At 41.6% G+C, this 24,058-nt stretch overlaps 1 protein-coding gene across 3 annotated transcripts in view; it reads left to right on the plus strand.

Annotated features, from left to right (window-relative positions):
* Nucleotides 1–24,058, plus strand: part of HECW2 (HECT, C2 and WW domain containing E3 ubiquitin protein ligase 2) — a 746,182-nt gene that overhangs the window by 528,517 nt on the left and 193,607 nt on the right. For all 3 annotated transcript variants that reach the window (XM_053698566.1, XM_053698567.1, XM_053698568.1), the window contains one exon: nucleotides 11,955–12,124. In XM_053698566.1, coding sequence (XP_053554541.1) covers nucleotides 11,955–12,124 — 170 coding nt within the window. The remainder of the gene's footprint in view (nucleotides 1–11,954; nucleotides 12,125–24,058) is intronic.

Raw genomic sequence — 24,058 nt, forward strand, 5'->3', positions numbered from 1 at the left:
CCAAAGTGATCTCAAGGCCCGGTAAATTTTAGCTAGACATGTCCAGGGCCCGTTAGTTATATATATATGCCATTTGTGGGTATGTGGGTATATATATATATATATATACCCACATACCCACAAATGGCATCTCCATGAATCCTGGCGCATTCCTTAAGCTGGAGTTTTCAGTTGCCCTATCAGTAACTAAGCAAATAAGTGTGGGTTTAGTGGGGGCCCTGGCGGGGATCTGTCGCTGTGAGGTCCATGGAGTGTGGGGTCTGGACCTGGAGGTTGGGTGCCCTTTCTCTGGACCTTAATGTTGGGGGTCCTGGCTCTGGAGGTTGAGGGGCCTGTTGGGGGCAGAGCAGGGAGGCTACCATGTTCATTTGCATAAAATTTAATACATTTCGATCAGTGTAAGACAGTGTTCCTGGGGCCTTGATTGGTCTCAGTCTGCCCCTTGTGTGCCCAGGGGGCATGACAGGTCGGGGCCCACCAGCAGGGCTATCACGGCCCGGTACTGGGCCACGGCCCGGCTGTTGAGAAACCAGGTTCTAGAGGGTACTAGCGTGCCAGTGCTCATTCTTACTGACCACAAGAATTTAACTTATCTATCTGAAGCAAAACGTTTGTCGCCCCGAAAGGCCAGATTGGCGCTATTTTTGTCTCGGTTTAATTATGTGCCTGGTAGTAAGAATGTTAGGGCTGATGCCCTCTCTTGACAATTTTCGCCTCTGTCAAAGGAGGAGTCTGTACCTACTCCAATTATACCTCCTGACCATATTCTGGCTACCATACGTACTAATTTAACTTTTCCCTTGGGGGGAGGAGATCCTGGCTGCACAAACCAATGCACCTCCTGAGAAACCTAGTGGTAAGTGTTTTGTTCCTGAGAATCTTCAAACTAAACTTTTGCACACTTACCACTATCCTAAAGCCGCAGGTCACCCAGGCAAGAACCAAATTATTTAGTTTGTGTACAGAATAAGACTCCTCGATGTCTTCCTGTGGGTCTTCTTCAACCTATTGCTAATGGTTAGCGTCCTTGGACACATCTTTCCATGGACTTCATTGTCGAGCTCCCTGTTTCCAATGGCAATACTGTTATCCTTATATTATTTTTAATTACCGTTTTTCTAAAATGTCACATTGCATTTCCTTGAAGAAATTGCCTACCACTCAGGAGCTTGCTTCAATTTTTGCCCTGGAGGTCTTCTGTTTACATGGGTTATCCAAGGAAATAGTGTCGGACCGGGGTAGCCAGTTTGTCTCCAGATTTTGGAGCTCCTTTTATGTTCAAATGGGGATCCAGCTTTCCTTCTCATCGGCATATCACCCTCAATCCAATGGGGCTGTGGCTAATCAAGCTCTGGAACAGCTCCTCCATTGCTATGTCTCAGATCACCACAATAATTGGTCTGAACTGTTACCTTGGGCTGAGTTTGCTCGTAATAGTGCTATTAATGCTTCCTCCAAGTTATCCCTGTTCATGGCGAATTATGGGTTTCAACCATCCTTGTTGCCCGATTCATTCATGTCTCAGGGTATTCCGGCTTTGGAGGAGCATCTCCGGCAACTCCGTTCCACGTGGGTGCAGAGTCAGCATTGCCTTCATCGTTCTATGCAGTGCCAAAAGTTCCAAGCTTTCCTCCCGCAACTTGAACCTTCGTGTGCCTTCCAATAAATTGTCTCCCCATTATGTTGGTCCTTTTCGAATACTCTGACGGGTCAATCCTGTGGCCTACGCTCTTGCCCTTCCTCCTGCAATGCGCATCTCCAATGTTTTTCATGTCTCCCTCTTGAAACCATTGGTTTGTAATCGGTTTACCACTGTGTTGCCTCGTCCCCGTCCTATCTTTGTTGACAACCATGAGGAGTATGAGGTCAGCAGCATTATTGACTCTCGTATGTCTAGGGGCTACGTACAGTATTTGGTTCACTGGAGGGGCTACGGTCTGGAGGAGCGTTCATGGGTTCCCTCCTCTGATGTTCACGCTCCTGTCCTCCTCCGTGCCTTCCATGCCTGTTTCCCCAATAAGCCTTTTGTCCTACTGCGGGGGAGGGGTCGTTGAGGGGAGGGTACTGTCAGGGTTTTTTCCCTGCTTTGTTTGCCATGTGCTGCTGGCAGCCATTTTACTCACCTCTCTTTCTGACTCTGGTGCATACTGTGTGATGCTGCTCATTTCCTGCACTTCCTTTTATGGCTAGACTGGTGTACATCATCCGTGTGAGACAGGATGCAGTCCAGAATTGTGATGTCATCACTTATTATTTAAAGGGCCTCTGTTCAGTATGCTTTGCCCTTGCATTGTCTCAGTCCTGTTTGTGAGAGCTCCTGTGTATTACCTGGCTGTCTGACGTCCCTCCTGGTTCCTGATCCCTGGCTTGTTCCTGACTCTGCTGTTCTCCTTGTTCCTGATTCCGGCTCATCTGACTACTCGCTTTGGCTCCTGACTCGGCTCGTCTGACTACCTGCTCTGGTTTTGATTCCTGGCTTGTTATTTGACTTTTTGCTATTAATAAAGATGTGATTATTTTTGCACTTCTCGTCTCAGTCTAATTCCTGGCACCCTGACAATATTCTGGAACTTCAAGCAATCTACAATGCTCTGAGGGCGTGGCCTCCTCTGGGGTCGTTCGGCTTCATCAGATTCCAGACTGACAACATTACTTCGGTGGCTTACATCAACCACCAGGGGGGATAAGGAGCTCCCTAGCAATGAGGGAGGTGTCTTGGATTTTGGAGTGGGCGGAGTCCCACAGCTGCTCACTTTCAGCAATCCAATTTCCAGGTATGGACAACTGGGAAGCGGACTTTCTCAGCAGGCAATCCTTCCATCCGGGGGAATGGTCTCTTCACCCCAAAGTGTTTGCAGAGATCTCTCTCAGATGGGGAATGCCGGAGATAGATCTCATGGCACCCAGACTCAATTGCAAGCTACCCCGATACAGGCCGAGGTCGAGGGATCCCCTGGCAGAGCTGATAGATGCCTTAGTGGTGCCTTGGGGATTCAGCCTAGCTTACATTTTTCCACTGTTACCACTTCTACCTTGTGTAGTGGCACGCATCAAGCAGGAGCGAGCTTCGGCCATCCTGATTGCTCCTTTGTGGCCGCGGAGGACGTGGTTTGCAGATCTGGTAGGGATGTCATCCTCTCTGCCATGGAGGTTACCCTGTCGCAGGGATCTGCTGGAACACGGTCCCTTTCAACTTCAAAATCTCGTTTCTCTGAGGCTGACTGCGTGGAGATTGAACGCTTAGTCTTAGCCAAGATAGATTTTTCGGAAAGTGTGATTGACACTCTAGTTCAGGCAAGAAAGCCAGTCACTCGTCGCATCTACCATAAGGTGTGGAGGACTTACTTGTCCTGGTGTGAGAAACATCCAGGATTCTGTCTTTTCTACAAGAAGGTTTGGAGAAGGGTCTTGCCTCCAGTTCCTTAAAGGGACAGATTTTGGATTTATCAGTCTTGTTGCACAGGAGACTCGCTGAGCTTCCTGATGTTCAATCTTTTGTTCAGGCTCTGTGTAGAATCAGACCTGTCTTTAGGCAGTCTGCTCCCCCATGGAGTTTAAACTTGGTCCTTAAGCTATTGCAGAGGGTTCTGTTTGAGCCAATGCATTCTATTGACATTAAGATTCTGTCCTGGAAGGTTCTCTTTCTGTTGGCCATTGCATTGGCACGCAGAGTATCTGAGCTGGCTGCCTTGCAATTTGTGCCTCCTTATCTGGTCTTTCATGCGGATAAGGCTGTTCTTCGTACCGGTTTGGGGTGTCTTCTTCCCAAGGTGGTGTCTAACCATCACATCAATCAGGAAATAATTGTTCCTTCTTTGTGTCCTAACCCTTCTTCTTCTAAGGAGAGGTTACTTCATAATCTGGATGTGGTTCGGGCCTTAAAGTTCTATCTTCAGGCTACGAAGTATTTCAGACAGTCTACATCTCTTTTTGTGGTGTATTCTGGGAAGGGCAAGGGGCAGAGGGCCTCTTCTACTTCTTTGTCCTTTTGGTTGAGGAGCTTGATTCGCTTGGCCTATGAGACAGCGGGACATAAGCCTCCTCAGAGGATCACAGGCTGTAGTGCCCTCAGATTAGGGTCCGCCTTTTTACCCTCCTGGTTTTATTCAGTGTCCTCTAAAGCTTGGTTATATATTTCCCAAAAGTAATGAATGAAGCCGTGGACTCTCCTCCCCTTTAGATGGAAAACATAAATTATGCTTACCTGATAATTTTATTTCCATCGTGGGGAGGAGAGTCCACGACTCCCGCCCGTAACTCCGGTGAGCGGACCTAAATTTAATTTATCTTCTTGCACCATTTATACCCTGATATTTCTCCTATAGTTCCTTGTTCCCTCGGCATGACTGGGAGATGAGGGGAGTGGGGGAGCTATTTAAGCCTCCTCCTGGTTCTTTATGCCCAAAAGTAATGAATGAAGCCATGGACTCTCCTCCTCACGATGGAAATAAAATGATCAGATAAGCATAATTTATGTTTTCCAAAGCTGCTGCTCTTTATCTATGTATATCTCCACTAGGAGGTTGATTTCTGCTGCTGTCTCTTCTGCTTTTCTTTAGCCAATACTGCAATATTTAGATTTTTAGTATATGTGGCAGTTTCAGCTGACAAGATTAGCTATTTTAAATGATAAATTAAAGGTAAATGAGCTATTTGTAAAAGGTTTATTACACTTAAAAAGGTAAAATGGATCACATTAAAAGGAAGACAGTTTTACTATACATATATTTCCCTTTAAGAGTTAAAGTGGGATTCACAGGAATATGCTAATTTCTTCATAAATGATATATATTGTTAGCTCAATGGAGCAAAAGAAACCTTATGCAAATGTGTCAGATAGAGTCTTTGAAAGGAACATCACATGCGTATACCAAACTGCTTCTTACATAATCACATCTACATATCAAAAGTATTCTGCTTTTCTAAAACCCTTTTTCTTAAAAGGCTGAGGAAGTACTTAGCTTGTAATTGAGAGTTTTTGATGCGGTATGCAACTGATATACAGGTATGTTTTAATCTCTCCGTTAATAACATTTTCCTACTTGGCTATTGTTTGCACTTGTTAATGTTAAAAACATTCTTGCTAAATGCTAAACATTTGTGTTTAATAAAATGAAATGTAATAAGTGTTTCTTCTATAAGGTACGACGAGTCCACGGATTCATCCTTTACTTGTGGGATATTATCCTCCTGCTAACAGGAAGTGGCAAAGAGCACCACAGCAGAGCTGTCTATATAGCTCCTCCCTTAGCTCCACCCCCCAGTCATTCTCTTTGCCTACTCTAAGTACTAGGAAGGGTAAAGTGAAAGAGGTGATAAAATGTTAGTTTTTATTTTCTTCAAGCAAGAGTTTTTTTTATTTTAAATGGTACCGGTGTGTACTATTTACTCTCAGGCAGCAGATGGATGAAGACTTCTGCCTGGAGGCTGATGATCTTAGCATTTGTCACTAAGATCCAGAGCAGTTCCCACAGAATGGCTGAGGAGTACAAGAAACTTCAGTGTGAGGAACGTTTTCATGCTATATAGCAGTGAGGTATGTTCAGTCATTTTTTCTGGAGAGACTGTGGTATTTCAGAAAGGCTGACAGTATCCCCATGAGGGTAAGGGTAAGCAGTAATCCTAAAGAGAAGAGGGGTATTACTTAGCTTGCATATAGGGGCTAATAAAAAATGGTTGACACTGAGTTTGAATGTTTGTGGGCAAATGTTTTTTGAACTGGGAGTGCTGATAACGTTTTTGGCAATAACGTTTTTTGAGACTTTATTGAGGGTACACTTGGCTTCTTTTTTGGGTTTCAGAACCCACATAGCTAGTTTGAGACCGCTCTGGTGCAGTTCATTTGGGTTGAAAAAAACATCCAGTGAGATGGGAGGGGCCTATTTTTGCGCCTCAGTTGCGCAGTTGTATTTACAATGCAAGCAGCAAGCTCCAACTCCGGTGGGCCCTTGTGGATGTGTTGGGCCAAATTGAAGCTTTGACCCCGTTTTTCCAATCCTTGAGGGCAGGTAGGCGCCACAGCAGGGCTGTGGCGAGGTGCAGTGGGTGTTTTTTTCCGGATTTAGGCCTTATTAACTATCCGGTTTTTCACAGTAAAGGGTTAAGTGTTCCTTTCTTTGTGGGGCAAACTTAGCTGCATAAATTGAATCTTATATCAAAAAATTTAAACGATTGGTGTATTTTAAAGCAGTTTTGCAAAACGTTTATGCTTTTTTTCTCTTAAAGGCACAGTACCGTTTTTTAAGATTGTTATTTTTTCACTAAATAAAGTGTTTTCAAGCTTGTTTGTTGTCATTACTAGCCTGTTCAACATGTCTGACATTGAGGAAAGCCAATGTTCAATGTGTTTGGAAGCCACTATGGAATCCCCACTTAAAATGTGTCCCTCATGCACTGAAAGGGCAATAAATTGCAAAGAACATATTTTAGCTACTAAAAGTATGTCGCAGGATGATTCTCATTCAGAAGGGAATCAGGTTATGCCATCTAATTCTTCCCAAGTGTCACAACCATTAACGCCCGCACAAGCGATGCCAAGTACTTCTTGTGCGTCTAATTCTTTCACCCTGCAAGATATGGCCGCATTTATGAATACTACCCTCACAGAGGTTTTATCTAAGCTGCCTGGGTTGCAGGGGAAGCGCAGTCGGTCTGGTGTGCGAACAAATGCTGAGCCCTCTGACGCTTTATTAGCCATTTCCGATGTACCCTCACAATGTTCTGAGTTGGGGGTGAGGGATTTGCTGTCTCAGGGAGAGATTTCTGATTCAGGAAAGATGTTCCCTCAGACAGACTCAGATATGACGGCTTTTAAATTTAAACTAGAACACCTCCGCTTGTTGCTCAGGGAGGTTTTAGCGACTCTGGATTATTGTGACCCTATTGTAGTTCCAGAGAAATTGTGTAAAATGGACAGATATCTAGAGGTTCCTGCCTACACTAATGTTTTTCCGGTCCCTAAGAGGATTTCGGACATTGTTGCTAAGGAGTGGGATAGACCAGGTATTCCCTTTTCTCCCCCTCCTACTTTTAAGAAAATGTTTCCCATATCAGACACCATGCGGGATTCGTGGCAGACGGTCCCTAAGGTGGAGGGAGTTATTTCTACCCTGGCTAAGCGTACAACTATACCTATTGAGGACAGTTGTGCTTTCAAAGATCCTATGGATAAAAAATTAGAGGGTCTCCTAAAGAAAATATTTATTCATCATGGTTTTCTTCTGCAACCTATAGCGTGCATTGTTCCTGTAACTACTGCAGCTGCTTTTTGGTTCGAGGCTCTAGAGGAGGCTCTTCAGGTTGAGACCCCATTAGATGATATTCTGGATAGAATTAGGGCTCTCAAGCTATCTAATTCTTTCATTACAGATGCCGCTTTTCAACTGGCTAAATTAGCGGCAAAGAATTCAGGGTTTGCCATTTTAGCGCGTAGAGCGTTATGGCTTAAGTCCTGGTCTGCTGACTTTTAGCCATCCCTTTCAAGGGTAAGACCCTATTCGGGCCTGAACTGAAAGAGATCATTTCAGATATCACTGGAGGAAAAGGCCATGCCCTTCCTAAGGATAAGACAAATAAGATGAGGACCAAACAAAATAATTTTCGTTCCTTTCGAAACTTAAAAGGTGGTCCCTCTTCCTCTTCCCCTGCTGCAAAGCAGGAGGGGAATTTTGCTCAATGCAAGTCAGTCTGGAGACCTAACCAGACTTGGAACAAAGGTGAACAGGCCAATAAACCTTCTGCTGCCACCAAGACAGCATGAAGGGACAGCCCCCGATCCGGAACCGGATCTAGTAGGGGTCAGACTTTCTCTCTTTGCTCAGGCTTGGGCAAGAGACGTTCAGGACTCCTGGGCTTTAGAAATTGTGACCCAGTGGTACCTTCTAGACTTCAAAGATTCCCCTCCAAGGGGGAGATTCCATCTTTCTCGATTGTCTGTAAACCAGACAAAAAGAGAGGCGTTCTTACGCTGTGTAGAAGACCTATATACCATGGGAGTAATCTGCTCAGTTTCAAAAACAGAACAGGGGCAGGGGTTTTACTCCTATCTGTTTGTGGTTCCCAAAAAAGAGGTAACCTTCAGACCAATTTTAGATCTCAACAAATTCCTCAGAGTCCCATCCTTCAAGATGGAGACCATTCAGACTATTTTACCAATGATCCAGGAGGGTTAATATATGACCTCCGTGGATTTAAAGGATGCGTATCTGCACATCCCTATCCACAAAGATCATCATCAGTTTCTCAGGTTCGCCTTTCTGGACAAGCATTACCAGTTTGTGGCTCTTCCCTTCGGGTTGGCCACAGCTCCCAGAATTTTCAGAAAGGTGCTAGGTTCCCTTCTGGCGGTCCTAAGGCCGCAGGGCATAGCAGTGGCGCCTTATCTGGACGATATCTTAAATCAGGCGTCAACTTACCAACTAGCCAAATCTCACACGGACATCGTGTTGGCTTTTCTAAGATCTCACAGGTGGAAGGTGAATGTAAAAAAGAGTTCACTTACCCCTCTCACAAGAGTTCCTTTCCTGGGAACTCTGATAGACGGAGGTCAGGAAATCAAAGATTTTAACCACCTGCCGAGCTCTTCATTCCATTCCTCGGCCGTCAGTGGCTCAGTGTATGGAGGGAATCGGACTAATGGTAGCGGCAATGGACGTAGTTCCGTTTGTTCGCTTGCATCTCAGACCACTGCAACTATGCATGCTCAAACAGTGGAATGGGGATTATGCAAATTTATCTCCTCAGATAAATCTGGATCAAGAGACCAGAGACTCTCTTCTTTGTTGGTTGTCACAGGATCATCTGTCCCAGGGAATGTGTTTCCGCAGGCCAGCATGGGTCATAATGACAACGGACGCCAGCCTATTGGGCTGGGGTGCAGTCTGGAGGAGGCTCTCCTCCTGATAAATATTCTAGAACTGAGAGCGATATTCAACGCGCTTCAGGCATGGCCTCAGCTGGCTTCGGCCAGATTCATAAGATTCCAGTCAGACAATATCACGACTGTAGCATATATCAATCATCAGGGGAGAACAAAGAGTTCTCTAGCGATGATAGAGGTTACCAAAATAATTTAATGGGCAGAGACTCACTCTTGCCATCTATCAGCAATCTATATCCCAGGAGTAGAGAACTGGGAAGCGGAGTCGTCAGACTTTTCATGCGGGGGAGTGGGAACTCCATCCGGAGGTGTTTGCACAATTGATTCATCAATGGGGCACACCAGAATCGGATCTGATGGCATCTCATCAGAACGCCAAACTTCCTTGTTATGGGTCCAGATCAAGGGATCCTCAAGCAGTACTGATAGATGTTCTAGCAGTACCTTGGTCGTTCAACCTGGCTTATGTGTTTCCACCATTTCCTCTCCTCCCTCGTCTGATTGCCAGAATCAAACAGGAGAGAGCTTCAGTGATTTTGATAGCACCTGCATGGCCATGCAGGACTTGGTATGCAGACCTGGTGGACATGTCATCTCTACCACCATGGACACTACCACTGAGACGGGACCTTCTCATTCAAGGTCCGTTCCAGCATCCAAATTTAGTTTCTTTGCGGCTGACTGCCTGGAGATTGAACGCTTGATTTTATCCAAGCGGGGATTCTCTGAGTCGGTCATAGATACCTTGATTCAGGCTCGAAAGCCTGTCACTAGGAAGATTTATCATAAGATATGGCGTAAATATCTTTATTGGTGTGAATCCAAAGGCTACTCATGGAGTAAGATCAGGATTCCTAGGATTTTGTCCTTTCTCCAAGAAGGATTGGAGAAGGGGTTATCAGCTAGTACCCTAAAGGGACAGATATTTGCTTTGTCAATTTTACTGCACAAGCGTCTGGCAGATGTTCCAGACGTTCAGTCGTTTTGTCAGGCTTTAGTTAGAATCAAGCCTGTGTTTAAACCTGTTGCTCCGCCATGGAGTTTGAATTTAGTTTTTAAAGTTCTTCAAGGGGTTCCGTTTGAACCCATGCATTCCATAGATATTAAGCTTCTATCTTGGAAAGTTCTGTTTTTAGTTGCTATCTCTTCGGCTCGATGAGTTTCTGAACTATCTGCATTGCAATGCGCCTCGCCTTATCTTGTTTTTCATTCTGATAAGGTGGTTTTGCGTACCAAACCTGGATTTCTTCCTAAGGTTGTTACTAATAAGAATATTAATCAGGAAATTGTTGTTCCTTCCCTGTGTCCTAATCCTTCCTCTAAGAAGGAGCGTCTGTTGCACAACTTGGACGTGGTTCGTGCTTTGAAGTTTTATTTGCAAGCGACCAAAGATTTCCGTCAAACATCTTCTCTGTTTGTTGTCTATTCTGGAAAGCGTAGAGGTCAAAAAGCTACGGCTACCTCTCTTTCTTTTTGGCTGAAAAGCATCATCCGTTTGGCATACGAGACTGCTGGACAGCAGCCTCCTGAAAGAATTACAGCTCACTCTACTAGAGCGGTGGCTTCCACATGGGATTTTAAAAATGATGCTTCTGTTGAACAGATTTGTAAGGCCGCGACTTGGTCTTCACTTCATACCTTTTCCAAATTTTACAAATTTGATACTTTTGATTCTTCAGAGGCTATTTTTGGGAGAAAAGTTCTTCAAGCAGTGGTGCCTTCGGTTTAGGCATCTGTCTTGTCCCTCCCGTTCATCCGTGTCCTATAGCTTTGGTATTGTATCCCACAAGTAAAGGATGAATCCGTGGACTTGTTGTACCTTATAGAAGAAAAGTAAATTTATGCTTACCTGATAAATTAATTTTTTCTATGGTACGACGAGTCCACGGCCCGCCCTGTCATTTTAAGACAGATTATATTTTTTTTATTTAAACTTCAGTCACCTCTGCACCTTTTAGTTTCTCCTTTTTCTTCCTGTACCTTCGGTCGAATGACTGGGGGGGGAGCTAAAGGAGGAGCTATATAGACAGCTCTGCTGTGGTGCTCTTTGCCACTTCCTGTTAGCAGGAGGATAATATCCCACAAGTAAAGGAGGAATCCATGGACTCGTCGTACCATAGAAGAAATTAATTTATCAGGTAAGCATAAATGTACTTTTTGCTGGCTTTTCAGACACCTTAATGGGATGATAATAATAAACAGCCAATGGGAAACTAAAACGTTATCTACATTGATACCTTGTAAAATATTGTCTGAAGCAAGCTACAGTAGTAATCTACAAAATAGCCATTTACCAACTCACAAATAAGAAAGTGGAGGCCAGGAGGGGTCAATTCCAAGTAAAGAGTGAAGTGGACTTTGGTTTTCTGTACAGTGCCCAGAGCAGAACAAGACATCTTAATTGAAAATTCTGCACAGGATAAGCAGATATATTTCTGTCTGAGCAACATGCAGATATTATACACGTTTATATTTCAGGAAAATATCTCTGTTCCTCACACAAAAAGGTCACACATCAGCTCCATGAGGACACTGACAAATAATTCTAGAACATATCTTAGAATCACAGCATTTCAAAACTGACATTGATCATGTGAATGTGTTTTCTGCTTTGCTTTGTCCCTCTTCCTGTACTTTTAATGTCACAATTAAAATTCAAGCAATTTAATTGACTTTACACTGGGTGCAATAGTGGCATATATTTATCATGGTGCAAGCGCACTCATACAAAAGCGATTGTGCAATGTTAAATGTGGGCAATGGATTTTGCCTCGATCAGGAGTGTACAGCTTCTCTCCTCCCTGCAAAAGCTGATTCTATTCTAAGTGAATGAACTTAAGGGGAGGTATAGAGTTTGATTGGCTGAACCACCATGAGGAGCTGCAGTTTGCAGGTTTGTAAACAACGGCTAAGGTTAAAAAATGTTTAGTAAAGACATTTAGATTATTACCATGTTAAGGCAGTGCAATGTAACTTATAAATTTTACTGAAAGCTATCATTTAGCGTCCCTTTAAACATTTGTGTTACAGTTTGTTTAAGTTCTTTTTAAGCTATAAGTTCAATATTTTCTTTTAGATCTCAGAGCAGTCGGGCTAAAGAAAGGAATGTTCTTTAATCCTGATCCATATCTAAAGATGTCAATCCGCCCTGGAAAAAGAAGCACATTTCCAACATTTGCACACCATGGACAAGAAAGGAGATCTAGTATCATCTCAAACACTACCAATCCAGTATGGCATAGAGAGGTAACATCTCACAACATTTTCTACAGTGCAAAGAAACAAAATTATTTAGAAAACAAATTCCGAGTCAGTTTGTCTGATCTTAGATTAAATTGCTAGAAATATATTATTTTCACCATAAGCGATTACAAGCTGAACTAAAGAACGAATTTGGAAGAGTATGGGGTCTGTTGTGCTATAAAGTAAATGTCTCTGAATAAGGTCCTTTTAAGAAATAAAAAAAAATGGAAAATTGTGGAAGAACCTGTGAAAACGAGGTATATTTCACTCTCAAGGTGTAGTAAGATGTAAACATGTTGATGTATCTTAATATTTTAGTAAATTATTATTACTGAATTTGTTAATAAAGTAACCCAGAAGATTTCACTTATTAAATAGTAATCCTTTATTATGAGGAAAAGTAATTGTCAAGGGGTATAAGATTATCAGCCAGTAATTCAGAGTAAACATAATTACTGTACAGGACTTACAAGTATCAAGTGGTTTCATATAAGTCATCGACAATAGGGGTTGGTGTTATAATCAATGACATTATTGGGGATTGATCTACTTTCAAAGCATTAACCATACTGGTAAGTAAACTGAACAATGACAAGTACTCTTTATGATTGTAAAAACATAATAATAGTTGGACAGTAAATTACACACATTATGTAGATATAGTATAGCTATGCACTATAAATGCAGAAGAAAACAAGTTGCTAATAATTAAATCCACTGTTCTGTTTTGATGTTGTTGTTTTTTTTTTGTTGTTTTTTTTTTAAACTCATTTTATGTTGTTAAATGGTGATAGGCAGAAAACTCAAACCCTAACTTTAACCCTACATTTGCACTTCACCTTTCTTCGTTTTAATTATCTTTTTTTCTGTTCCAAACCAAATAATACAAACATCAATAAAATCTACAGTGCTGCAATTATATACATGTAACAAATAGATCCACACATAGAGGGTTTTACAAAACTCATAACATAAATGCACATCCCTGTTACACCCATAACGTAGAACACTTGTAATTACTGGCATTACAATATTACTCATTAATCAAGTGTGCAGTATCTTTTTCCTTCACATTTTCTTATTGCAATGCATAACAGAACATTTTTTTAACTGTTGTATTCCTGCAATATTTTGACTGCAGCACTATTTTTTATTTGTTGTTTTAATTTAAAAGATATTTATTTTGCTGTGGGTCCAGCATAATGGTTAAAAGAGCCACAACGGCTTTTCCGTACTCTCTCTGGGACAGCATATATGGTCATTTGAGTGATATTGGCTGTGCATCACTGATCTATAATACAAGTATAGACCTGTTATCATTATTTACTTAAAACATTAAAGGGATACTGAACCCAATTTTTTTTCTTCCATTATTCAGATACAGCTTGCAATTCTAAGCAACTTTCTAATTTACTTCTATTTTCACATTTTATTCGTTCTCTTGGTATCTTTATTTGAAAAAGCAGGAATGTAAGCTTACGAGTTGGCCCATCTTTGGTTCAGCACCTGGGTACAGCTTGCTGATTGGTGACTAAATCTACTCCACCAATCAGCTAACGCTATCCAGGGTGCTGAACCAAAAATGAGCCGGCTCGTCAGCTTACATTCCTGCTTTTTCAAATAACGATACCAAGAGAACTAAGGAAAATTGATAATAAGAGTAAATTAGAAAGTTGCTTAAAATTGCTCCTCTATCTGAATCATGAAAGAAAAAAAATGGGTTCAGTATCCCTTTAATTCAAAAAAGCTTTCTTATTGACTTTAGTATCAAATTTACCTATTTTCCTTTGTTAAAACCTAGCTCCTTTATATGAGAGTATACTGACACAGGCTCAGTGTGCTCGTATTTTGAGCGATATATAGCTCACTTGTAAACATTTGACCAGAGATAGATTGGTGGGACAGCGTGCCCTCATACAGCCTGTCATCAAATTATGTAATTAATGAACAAACATTACAAATGATAAAGAATAGAAGCAATGGAAAGCCTTGACAAGAGACATATAGGGTTGTCTTATAAAGAAAGATAAAAGCTAAAAAATATAATTGATTCTATCTCAGGTCTCGCTTCAAAATATAGAAGTCTGTTTTATCTCTGGTGTTATAATGAGGCAAGTGCCAAAGTTTTAGTCACTGATATTTTCCTGACAAATAAGCAGAATGTCAGTATATAGCTAATTATATGAAATGAAAATAGTTATAGAAAATAGGTTGTGGCTGTAGTTTTTATTGCACATAGTGGAGAATTTTTATTATCAAATGAATATAGAATAGATTACTATTTTCAGATTACAGGAGCGGAGATGCTAATGATAAGCAAATGTTTATTGATAAAGTTGCTCCTCTTGATGGTACAGCTGACTGTCCCTTTTCTATGTGGAGATTTGATCAGCTCCAGATTGTGACATCTTTACAAATACAAACTGAAATAGGGTGGCTGACTATATATACACATTTACATACACACACATACATACAGACAAGCACACATAAGCACATTCACATACACACATATACTTGTGCACACACACAGACATGCACATGCACACACATACACATGAACACACACATAAGCACATTTCACACATACACACATATACTTGTGCATACACACACATACACATGAACACACATGCACGTACACACACATGTACCACCATATACACACATACACAAGCACACATAGACTTTCTAAATATGTTTTAGTAATACATTTCTCTAGTTGAGCCTCAAAAAGCTCAAAATTCCATCCATTTAGAGAATTACCTGGAGTTTAAGGTCTGGACTGTCTAGAAGAACACTTCATATGGCTCTTCTAATGGATTAGAATAGATGGCTATGATGTAAATATTAAACTTAATATTAAATACAACTTTCTCGTATCCATAAAATAATATGCATGCTCAAATAGAACTTCATAGTCCTTCATATAGCCATATTTGTTTTAATAAACATTATTACTTTTTCAAAAATTAAACAGCAGAAAATAAAACCATCACGGGTGTCTGTACAGTCAATAATAACACTCAGTTGTCAAAACTTCAGACACTTATACAAAGCACTCTACAGAGGTATTCAAATAAAAACCTGTATACTCATAGAGCCTGGTAGGACCATAAACATTTAAAAAGGGACACATATGAAAAATACATATGTCAGGGTTCTTATACAAAACATTTCTTTAAACAGCCCTGAAAAGAGCCCTGACATATGTGTTTTTCTTATGTGTCCCTTTTTAAAGCGGCAATATGGTCACCCTAGACATAATATATATCAACATTAGAAGCACTATATGGTAGGAATCAGAGGTGAGAGGAAAAAGGGGTGGGGGACAATCACTTCCTACTGATTTTGGGCTTAATAGCACATCATCGTATAAATATTAGGATTTGCCTAATTTCTGTAGGGATGTGGTGGGGTTCAGACCACCATTTTCTATTGTGTCTCATCATTCCTATGATTTGCCTCAACATACATTATCGAGGGCTCTCAAGTGTCTAATAAATCAGCCGACAAGCTCGTAATTTGCTAAAAATATTTAAGGTTTCTCACTACAAGAGAGAAACTCAATATTTTCATCCTCTAGTAGCAAGCCTACAGATTCTGACTGCTGTACAGAACGTGGCTATTAATTTATTATTTCTTGGTGTTAATCCTTGAATAGGGGAATGGAGAAAGACCTGTTCGGGCATCAATTCAATATCCTTTTAAAAAAGGCCTAGAGACCCCTTGTTTTAAAGCCTAGAAGCTTCTCTTTAAAATAAATTCCCTATATAGGTTTTAATAGCCAGATGAGCACTTAGGTAAAAATTATTCCTGGCGTGAATAAATGTGCTTTTATTTGAGAAGAGGCTCATGGGAGCCACTATGTGCACATCAAGGTTATATAACTATACCAAAGGCCATCATTTACATAAGGATAAGCCCTTCTTTTTTGACTATAGAGTTTAGAAAAAACCCGCAAGTACACTATAGTTTGCAACCTTTTTTAATTAAAATTTTAATTAAAAAAGTCTTATTTTTTATCTTTTTAGTATGATTTAGTTTTTTTTTAAATTTAAATATTCTTTTATTGAGGTTATGCGGAATAGAGAGACATACAGTTAATGCCATGGAACATTAAAATCATAACTTTCAATTGAGTAACATATAATATGGTATATGCATAGCAAGGATAGTCATGTCCCATACTTTGGCCTACTGAAACCTCTATTTTACAATTTAAGATACATGAGATCTATATTTCTCCAACATAGGTGTGTCCGGTCCACGGCGTCATCCTTACTTGTGGGATATTCTCTTCCCCAACAGGAAATGGCAAAGAGCCCAGCAAAGCTGGTCACATGATCCCTCCTAGGCTCCGCCTACCCCAGTCATTCTCTTTGCCGTTGTACAGGCAACATCTCCACGGAGATGGCTTAGAGTTTTTTAGTGTTTAACTGTAGTTTTTCATTATTCAATCAAGAGTTTGTTATTTTCAAATAGTGCTGGTACGTACTATTTACTCAGAAACAGAAAAGAGATGAAGAATTCTGTTTGTATGAGGAAAATGATTTTAGCAACCGTAACTAAAATCCATGGCTGTTCCACACAGGACTGTTGAGAGCAATTAACTTCAGTTGGGGGAACAGTTTGCAGTCTCTTGCTGCTTGAGGTATGACACATTCTAACAAGACGATGTAATGCTGGAAGCTGTCATTTTCCCTATGGGATCCGGTAAGCCATGTTTATTACGATTGTAAATAAGGGCTTCACAAGGGCTTATTTAAACTGTAGACTTTTTCTGGGCTAAATCGATTGATTATTAACACATATTTAGCCTTGAGGAATCATTTTATCTGGGTATTTTGATATAATAATATCGGCAGGCACTGTTTTAGACACCTTATTCTTTAGGGGCTTTCCCCAAGCATAGGCAGAGTCTCATTTTCGCGCCGGTGTTGCGCACTTGTTTTTGAGAGGCATGGCATGCAGTCGCATGTGAGAGGAGCTCTGATACTTAGAAAAGACTTCTGAAGGCGTCATTTGGTATCGTATTCCCCTTTGGGTTTGGTTGGGTCTCAGCAAAGCAGATACCAGGGACTGTAAAGGGGTTTAAAGCTTAAAACGGCTCCGGTTCCGTTATTTTAAGGGTTAAAGCTTCCAAAATTGGTGTGCAATATTTTCAAGGCTTTAAGACGCTGTGGTGAAAATTTGGTGAATTTTGAACAATTCCTTCATGTTTTTTCGCAATTGCAGTAATAAAGTGTGTTCAGTTTAAAATTTAAAGTGACAGTAACGGTTTTATTTTAAAACGTTTTTTGTACTTTCTGATCAAGTTTATGCCTGTTTAACATGTCTGAACTACCAGATAGACTGTGTTCTGAATGTGGGGAAGCCAGAATTCCTATTCATTTAAATAAATGTGATTTATGTGATAATGACAATGATGCCCAAGATGATTCCTCAAGTGAGGGGAGTAAGCATGGTACTGCATCATTCCCTCCTTCGTCTACACGAGTCTTGCCCACTCAGGAGGCCCCTAGTACATCTAGCGCGCCAATACTCCTTACTATGCAACAATTAACGGCTGTAATGGATAATTCTGTCAAAAACATTTTAGCCAAAATGAACCCTTGTCAGCGTAAGCGTGGCTGCTCTGTTTTAGTTACTGAAGAGCATGACGACGCTGATATTAATATCTCTGAAGGGCCCCTAACCCAATCTGAGGGGGCCAGGGAGGTTTTGTCTGAGGGAGAAATTACTGATTTAGGGAACATTTCTCAGCAGGCTGAATCTGATGTGATTACATTTAAATTTAAATTGGAACATCTCCGCATTTTGCTTAAGGAGGTATTATCCACTCTGGATGATTGTGAAAATTTAGTCATCCCAGAGAAACTATGTAAAATGGACAAGTTCCTAGAGGTGCCGGGGCTCCCAGAAGCTTTTCCTATACCCAAGCGGGTGGCGGACATTGTTAATAAAGAATGGGAAAGGCCCGGTATTCCTTTCGTTCCTCCCCCCATATTTAAAAAATTGTTTCCTATGGTCGACCCCAGAAAGGACTTATGGCAGTCAGTCCCCAAGGTCGAGGGAGCGGTTTCTACTTTAAACAAACGCACCACTATTCCAATAGAGGATAGTTGTGCTTTCAAAGATCCTATGGATAAAAAATTAGAAGGTTTGCTTAAAAAGATGTTTGTTCAGCAGGGTTACCTTCTACAACCCATTTCATGCATTGTCCCTGTCACTACTGCCGCATATTTTTGGTTTGATGAACTGCTTAAGGTGCTCGATAGTGACTCTCCTCCTTATGAGGAGATTATGGACAGAATCAATGCTCTCAAATTGGCTAATTCTTTCACTCTAGACGCCTCTTTGCAATTGGCTAAGTTAGCGGCTAAGAACTCTGGGTTTGCTATTGTGGCGCGCAGAGCGCTTTGGTTGAAATCTTGGTCGGCTGATGCGTCTTCCAAGAACAAGCTACTAAACATTCCTTTCAAGGGGAAAACGTTGTTTGGTCCTGACTTGAAAGAGATTATCTCTGATATCACTGGGGGTAAGGGCCACGCCCTTCCTCAGGATCGGCCTTTCAAGGCAAAAAATAGACCTAATTTTCGTCCCTTTCGTAAAAACGGACCAGCCCAAGGTGCTACGTCCTCTAAGCAAGAGGGTAATACTTCTCAGGCCAAGCCAGCTTGGAGACCAATGCAAGGCTGGAACAAGGGAAAGCAGGCCAAGAAACCTGCCACTGCTACCAAGACAGCATGAAATATTGGCCCCCGATCCGGGACCGGATCTGGTGGGGGGCAGACTCTCTCTCTTCGCTCAGGCTTGGGCAAGAGATGTTCTGGATCCTTGGGCGCTAGAAATAGTCTCCCAGGGTTATCTTCTGGAATTCAAGGGACTTCCCCCAAGGGGGAGGTTCCACAGGTCGCAGTTGTCTTCAGACCACATAAAAAGACAGGCGTTCTTACATTGTGTAGAAGACCTGTTAAAAATGGGAGTGATTCATCCTGTTCCATTAAGAGAACAAGGGATGGGGTTCTACTCCAATCTGTTCATAGTTCCCAAAAAAGAGGGAACGTTCAGACCAATCCTAGATCTCAAGATCTTAAACAAATTTCTCAAGGTCCCATCGTTCAAGATGGAAACCATTCGAACTATCCTTCCTTCCATCCAGGAAGGTCAATTCATGACCACGGTGGATTTAAAGGACGCGTATCTACATATTCCTATCCACAAGGAACATCATCGGTTCCTAAGGTTTGCATTCCTGGACAATCATTACCAGTTCGTGGCGCTTCCTTTCGGATTAGCCACTGCTCCAAGGATTTTCACAAAGGTACTAGGGTCCCTTCTAGCGGTGCTAAGACCAAGGGGCATTGCAGTAGTACCTTACCTGGACGACATTCTGATTCAAGCGTCGTCCCTTCCTCAAGCAAAGGCTCACACGGACATTGTCCTGGCCTTTCTCAGATCTCACGGCTGGAAAGTGAACGTGGAAAAGAGTTCTCTATCCCCGTCAACAAGGGTTCCCTTCTTGGGAACAATTATAGACTCCTTAGAAATGAGGATCTTTCTAACAGAGGCCAGAAAAACAAAGCTTCTGGACTCTTGTCGGATACTTCATTCCGTTCCTCTTCCTTCCATAGCTCAGTGCATGGAAGTGATCGGTTTGATGGTGGCGGCGATGGACATTGTTCCTTTTGCGCGCATTCATCTAAGACCATTACAACTGTGCATGCTCAGTCAGTGGAATGGGGACTATACAGACTTGTCTCCAAAGATACAAGTAAATCAGAGGACCAGAGACTCACTCCGTTGGTGGCTGTCCCTGGACAATCTGTCTCAAGGGATGATGTTCCACAGACCAGAGTGGGTCATTGTCACGACCGACGCCAGTCTGATAGGCTGGGGCGCGGTCTGGGGATCCCTGAAAGCTCAGGGTCTTTGGTCTCGGGAAGAATCTCTTCTACCGATAAATATTCTGGAACTGAGAGCGATATTCAATGCTCTCCAGGCCTGGCCCCAGCTTGCGAGGACCAGGTTCATACGGTTTCAATCAGACAACATGACGACTGTTGCGTACATCAACCATCAGGGGGGAACAAGAAGTTCCCTAGCGATGGAAGAAGTAACCAAAATTATTCTTTGGGCGGAGTCTCACTCCTGCCACCTGTCTGCTATCCACATCCCAGGAGTGGAAAATTGGGAAGCGGATTTTCTGAGTCGGCAGACATTGCATCCGGGGGAGTGGGAACTCCATCCGGAAATCTTTGCCCAAGTCACTTACCTGTGGGGCATTCCAGACATGGATCTGATGGCCTCTCGTCAGAACTGCAAAGTTCCTTGCTACGGGGCCAGATCCAGGGATCCCAAGGCGGCTCTAGTGGATGCACTAGTAGCACCTTGGACTTTCAAACTAGCTTATGTGTTCCCGCCATTTCCTCTCATCCCCAGGCTGATAGCCAGGATCAAGCAGGAGAGGGCGTCGGTGATCTTGATAGCTCCTGCGTGGCCACGCAGGACTTGGTATGCAGATCTGGTGAATATGTCATCGGCTCCACCTTGGAAGCTACCTTTGAGACGAGACCTTCTGGTTCAGGGTCCGTTCGAACATCCGAATCTGGTTTCACTCCAGCTGACTGCTTGGAGATTGAACGCTTGATTTTATCGAAGCGAGGATTCTCAGATTCTGTTATCGATACTCTTGTTCAGGCCAGAAAGCCTGTGACTAGAAAGATTTATCACAAAATTTGGAAAAAATATATCTGTTGGTGTGAATCTAAAGGATTCCCTTGGGACAAGGTTAAGATTCCTAGGATTCTATCCTTCCTTCAAGAAGGATTGGACAAAGGATTATCTGCTAGTTCCCTGAAGGGACAGATTTCTGCCTTGTCGGTATTACTTCACAAAAAGTTGGCAGCTGTGCCAGATGTTCAAGCCTTTGTTCAGGCTCTGGTTAGAATCAAGCCTGTTTACAAGCCTTTGACTCCTCCTTGGAGTCTCAATTTAGTTCTTTCAGTTCTTCAGGGGGTTCCGTTTGAACCCTTACATTCCGTTGATATTAAGTTATTATCTTGGAAAGTTTTGTTTTTAGTTGCGATTTCTTCTGCTAGAAGAGTCTCAGAATTATCTGCTCTGCAGTGTTCTCCTCCTTATCTGGTGTTCCATGCAGATAAGGTGGTTTTACGTACTAAACCTGGTTTTCTTCCAAAAGTTGTTTCTAACAAAAACATTAACCAGGAGATTATCGTACCTTCTCTGTGTCCAAAGCCAGTTTCAAAGAAGGAACGTTTGTTGCACAATTTGGATGTTGTTCGCGCTCTAAAATTCTATTTAGATGCTACAAAGGATTTTAGACAAACATCTTCCTTGTTTGTTGTTTATTCAGGTAAAAGGAGAGGTCAAAAAGCAACTTCTACCTCTCTCTCTTTTTGGATTAAAAGCATCATCAGATTGGCTTACGAGACTGCCGGACGGCAGCCTCCCGAAAGAATCACAGCTCATTCCACTAGGGCTGTGGCTTCCACATGGGCCTTCAAGAACGAGGCTTCTGTTGATCAGATATGTAGGGCAGCGACTTGGTCTTCACTGCACACTTTTACCAAATTTTACAAGTTTGATACTTTTGCTTCTTCTGAGGCTATTTTTGGGAGAAAGGTTTTGCAAGCCGTGGTGCCTTCCATTTAGGTGACCTGATTTGCTCCCTCCCTTCATCCGTGTCCTAAAGCTTTGGTATTGGTTCCCACAAGTAAGGATGACGCCGTGGACCGGACACACCTATGTTGGAGAAAACAGAATTTATGTTTACCTGATAAATTTCTTTCTCCAACGGTGTGTCCGGTCCACGGCCCGCCCTGGTTTTTTTAATCAGGTCTGATATTTTATTTTCTTTAACTACAGTCACCACGGTACCATATGGTTTCTCCTATGCAAATATTCCTCCTTAACGTCGGTCGAATGACTTGGGTAGGCGGAGCCTAGGAGGGATCATGTGACCAGCTTTGCTGGGCTCTTTGCCATTTCCTGTTGGGGAAGAGAATATCCCACAAGTAAGGATGACGCCGTGGACCGGACACACCGTTGGAGAAAGAAATTTATCAGGTAAACATAAATTCTGTTTTGCTAGTATACACTCTCCATATTACAAAAGGGATCTTAGACCCCAAACAGGTTTGAATAATAATCTAGAGCTGTGATGATATAGAGTAATGATACAGGCATGTGATTAAAGGGCCATAATACCCAAATGTTTAAACACTTGAAAGTGATGCAGTATAGCTGTAAAATGCTGACTAGAAAATATCACCTGAACATCTCTATATAAAAAAGAAAGATATTTTACCTCAAAAGTTCCTCAGTAGCCACATCCCATTGTAAAGGATTTCTAAGCAGCATTTTAGTGTGTTTGTCCTGGGACATCTTAGGGGATGAGCCTCGTGAACTCTCATATTATTTCACCAATCAGGTAAAGGAAGCTTACTATGAAATCTCATGAGAGTTAAGTCAAATCTCATGAGATCACAGTAAGAATTCATGACCTCAGCACTGCTGATGCCGATTGGCTGCTGTTCATTTCTTCATTTTTTTTTACCTGCAGTTGGGAGCAGGTGAAGTATAACTTTTTACACAGAACTTACTCTGCTGAGCTGAGGAGATTGTGAGGTAAAATATCTTCCTTTTTATATAGAGATGCTCAGGTGATATTTTCCTGTCAGCTTTTTACAGTTATACTGCATCAGTTTCAAGTGATTTAGCATATGAGTATTATGTCTCTTTAAGTATATAATGAGGATTCAGTGTATAGATAGTAACAAATTATAGCTTGAATATATCAGCGGGTAAGCACCGCTTAAAGTAATATAGTATAGCTAATATATGACGACATTACACACAATAAAAATAATTCTATCCCAGAAGGGAGGAATACTTCTCATTTAGACATCGTATTTGGTGGCACCCAATAGCACACACTGTGCTAAGATTAGTTTATAAAACTTATTTATAACCAAGTGCTAGATCTATGTATGGGGGGCAAGCGAGTGAGGGGGGGCACTACCTTAGTATCATCCTAAAATGTTGGTGACTAAAGCATGCTAAAGAAGTAATAGATGTTCATTTCAAGCCTGATGTACAAAGCTTATTACAGGTTCATAAGTAGACTATCCTTAAGCATTAGGGCCTTATCTTCTTCTTGTGATATTATAAGTTTGCATAGGATTCGTTGTTGGTAGGTCTACCTTGGTAAAGCATACTAAATAAATATTACACATTGATAAAGCACATAAAAAACTGACATAGCGATCTGTGATCCTGGCTTAGGAGATAGGTTAGCTAAATAAATTTGTAGGTTACATTAGGGGTGCTGGATAACACCCATGCTTTCAACAATGACTACAATACCCCCAAAATAATGAACAATACATTAGCAAATGTATGTGTCAGGCTCAACCTTAATATCTCTAAAAGAATTTAGAATGTTTGGGCCATGTTAGACAAGTGAACCACAACTGCTGGGATTTAGCTAGATAAAGTTGTGTATGTTGCTGAAGTGGTTAATGGATGCAGCATAGAGAAATCTGGCAGCATAGTTGAGTCCATAAAACCATACAGCAGGATATAATATATTGAAGGCGTTTGTTAGTAGTTCCTATAGCCACCACATGTGTATATTGATACACTGAATAGGTGTGGCAGGAAAACTAGCAAACAGTTCAAATGTGAAAAACCAAACCAAATATCAGTATTACTGAAAACTGCAGTCTGAAATAGAGAAGTTATAACAGCCCTTTATATCTAAGAAATATTACAAGCTGTCAGCTTAACTATAATGAAGCGCCAAGAGCGCTTTTTGTAGTGTGCACAAAATGGATTTTAAATTTAGAGAGATTGTTTGCAGAGATTCTGATAACAGTCCTTGTAATATATGCATATAATTTTATCCAAGCG

This window comes from Bombina bombina, chromosome 1 (genome assembly GCF_027579735.1).
Source record: "Bombina bombina isolate aBomBom1 chromosome 1, aBomBom1.pri, whole genome shotgun sequence".
NCBI lineage: Eukaryota > Metazoa > Chordata > Amphibia > Anura > Bombinatoridae > Bombina > Bombina bombina.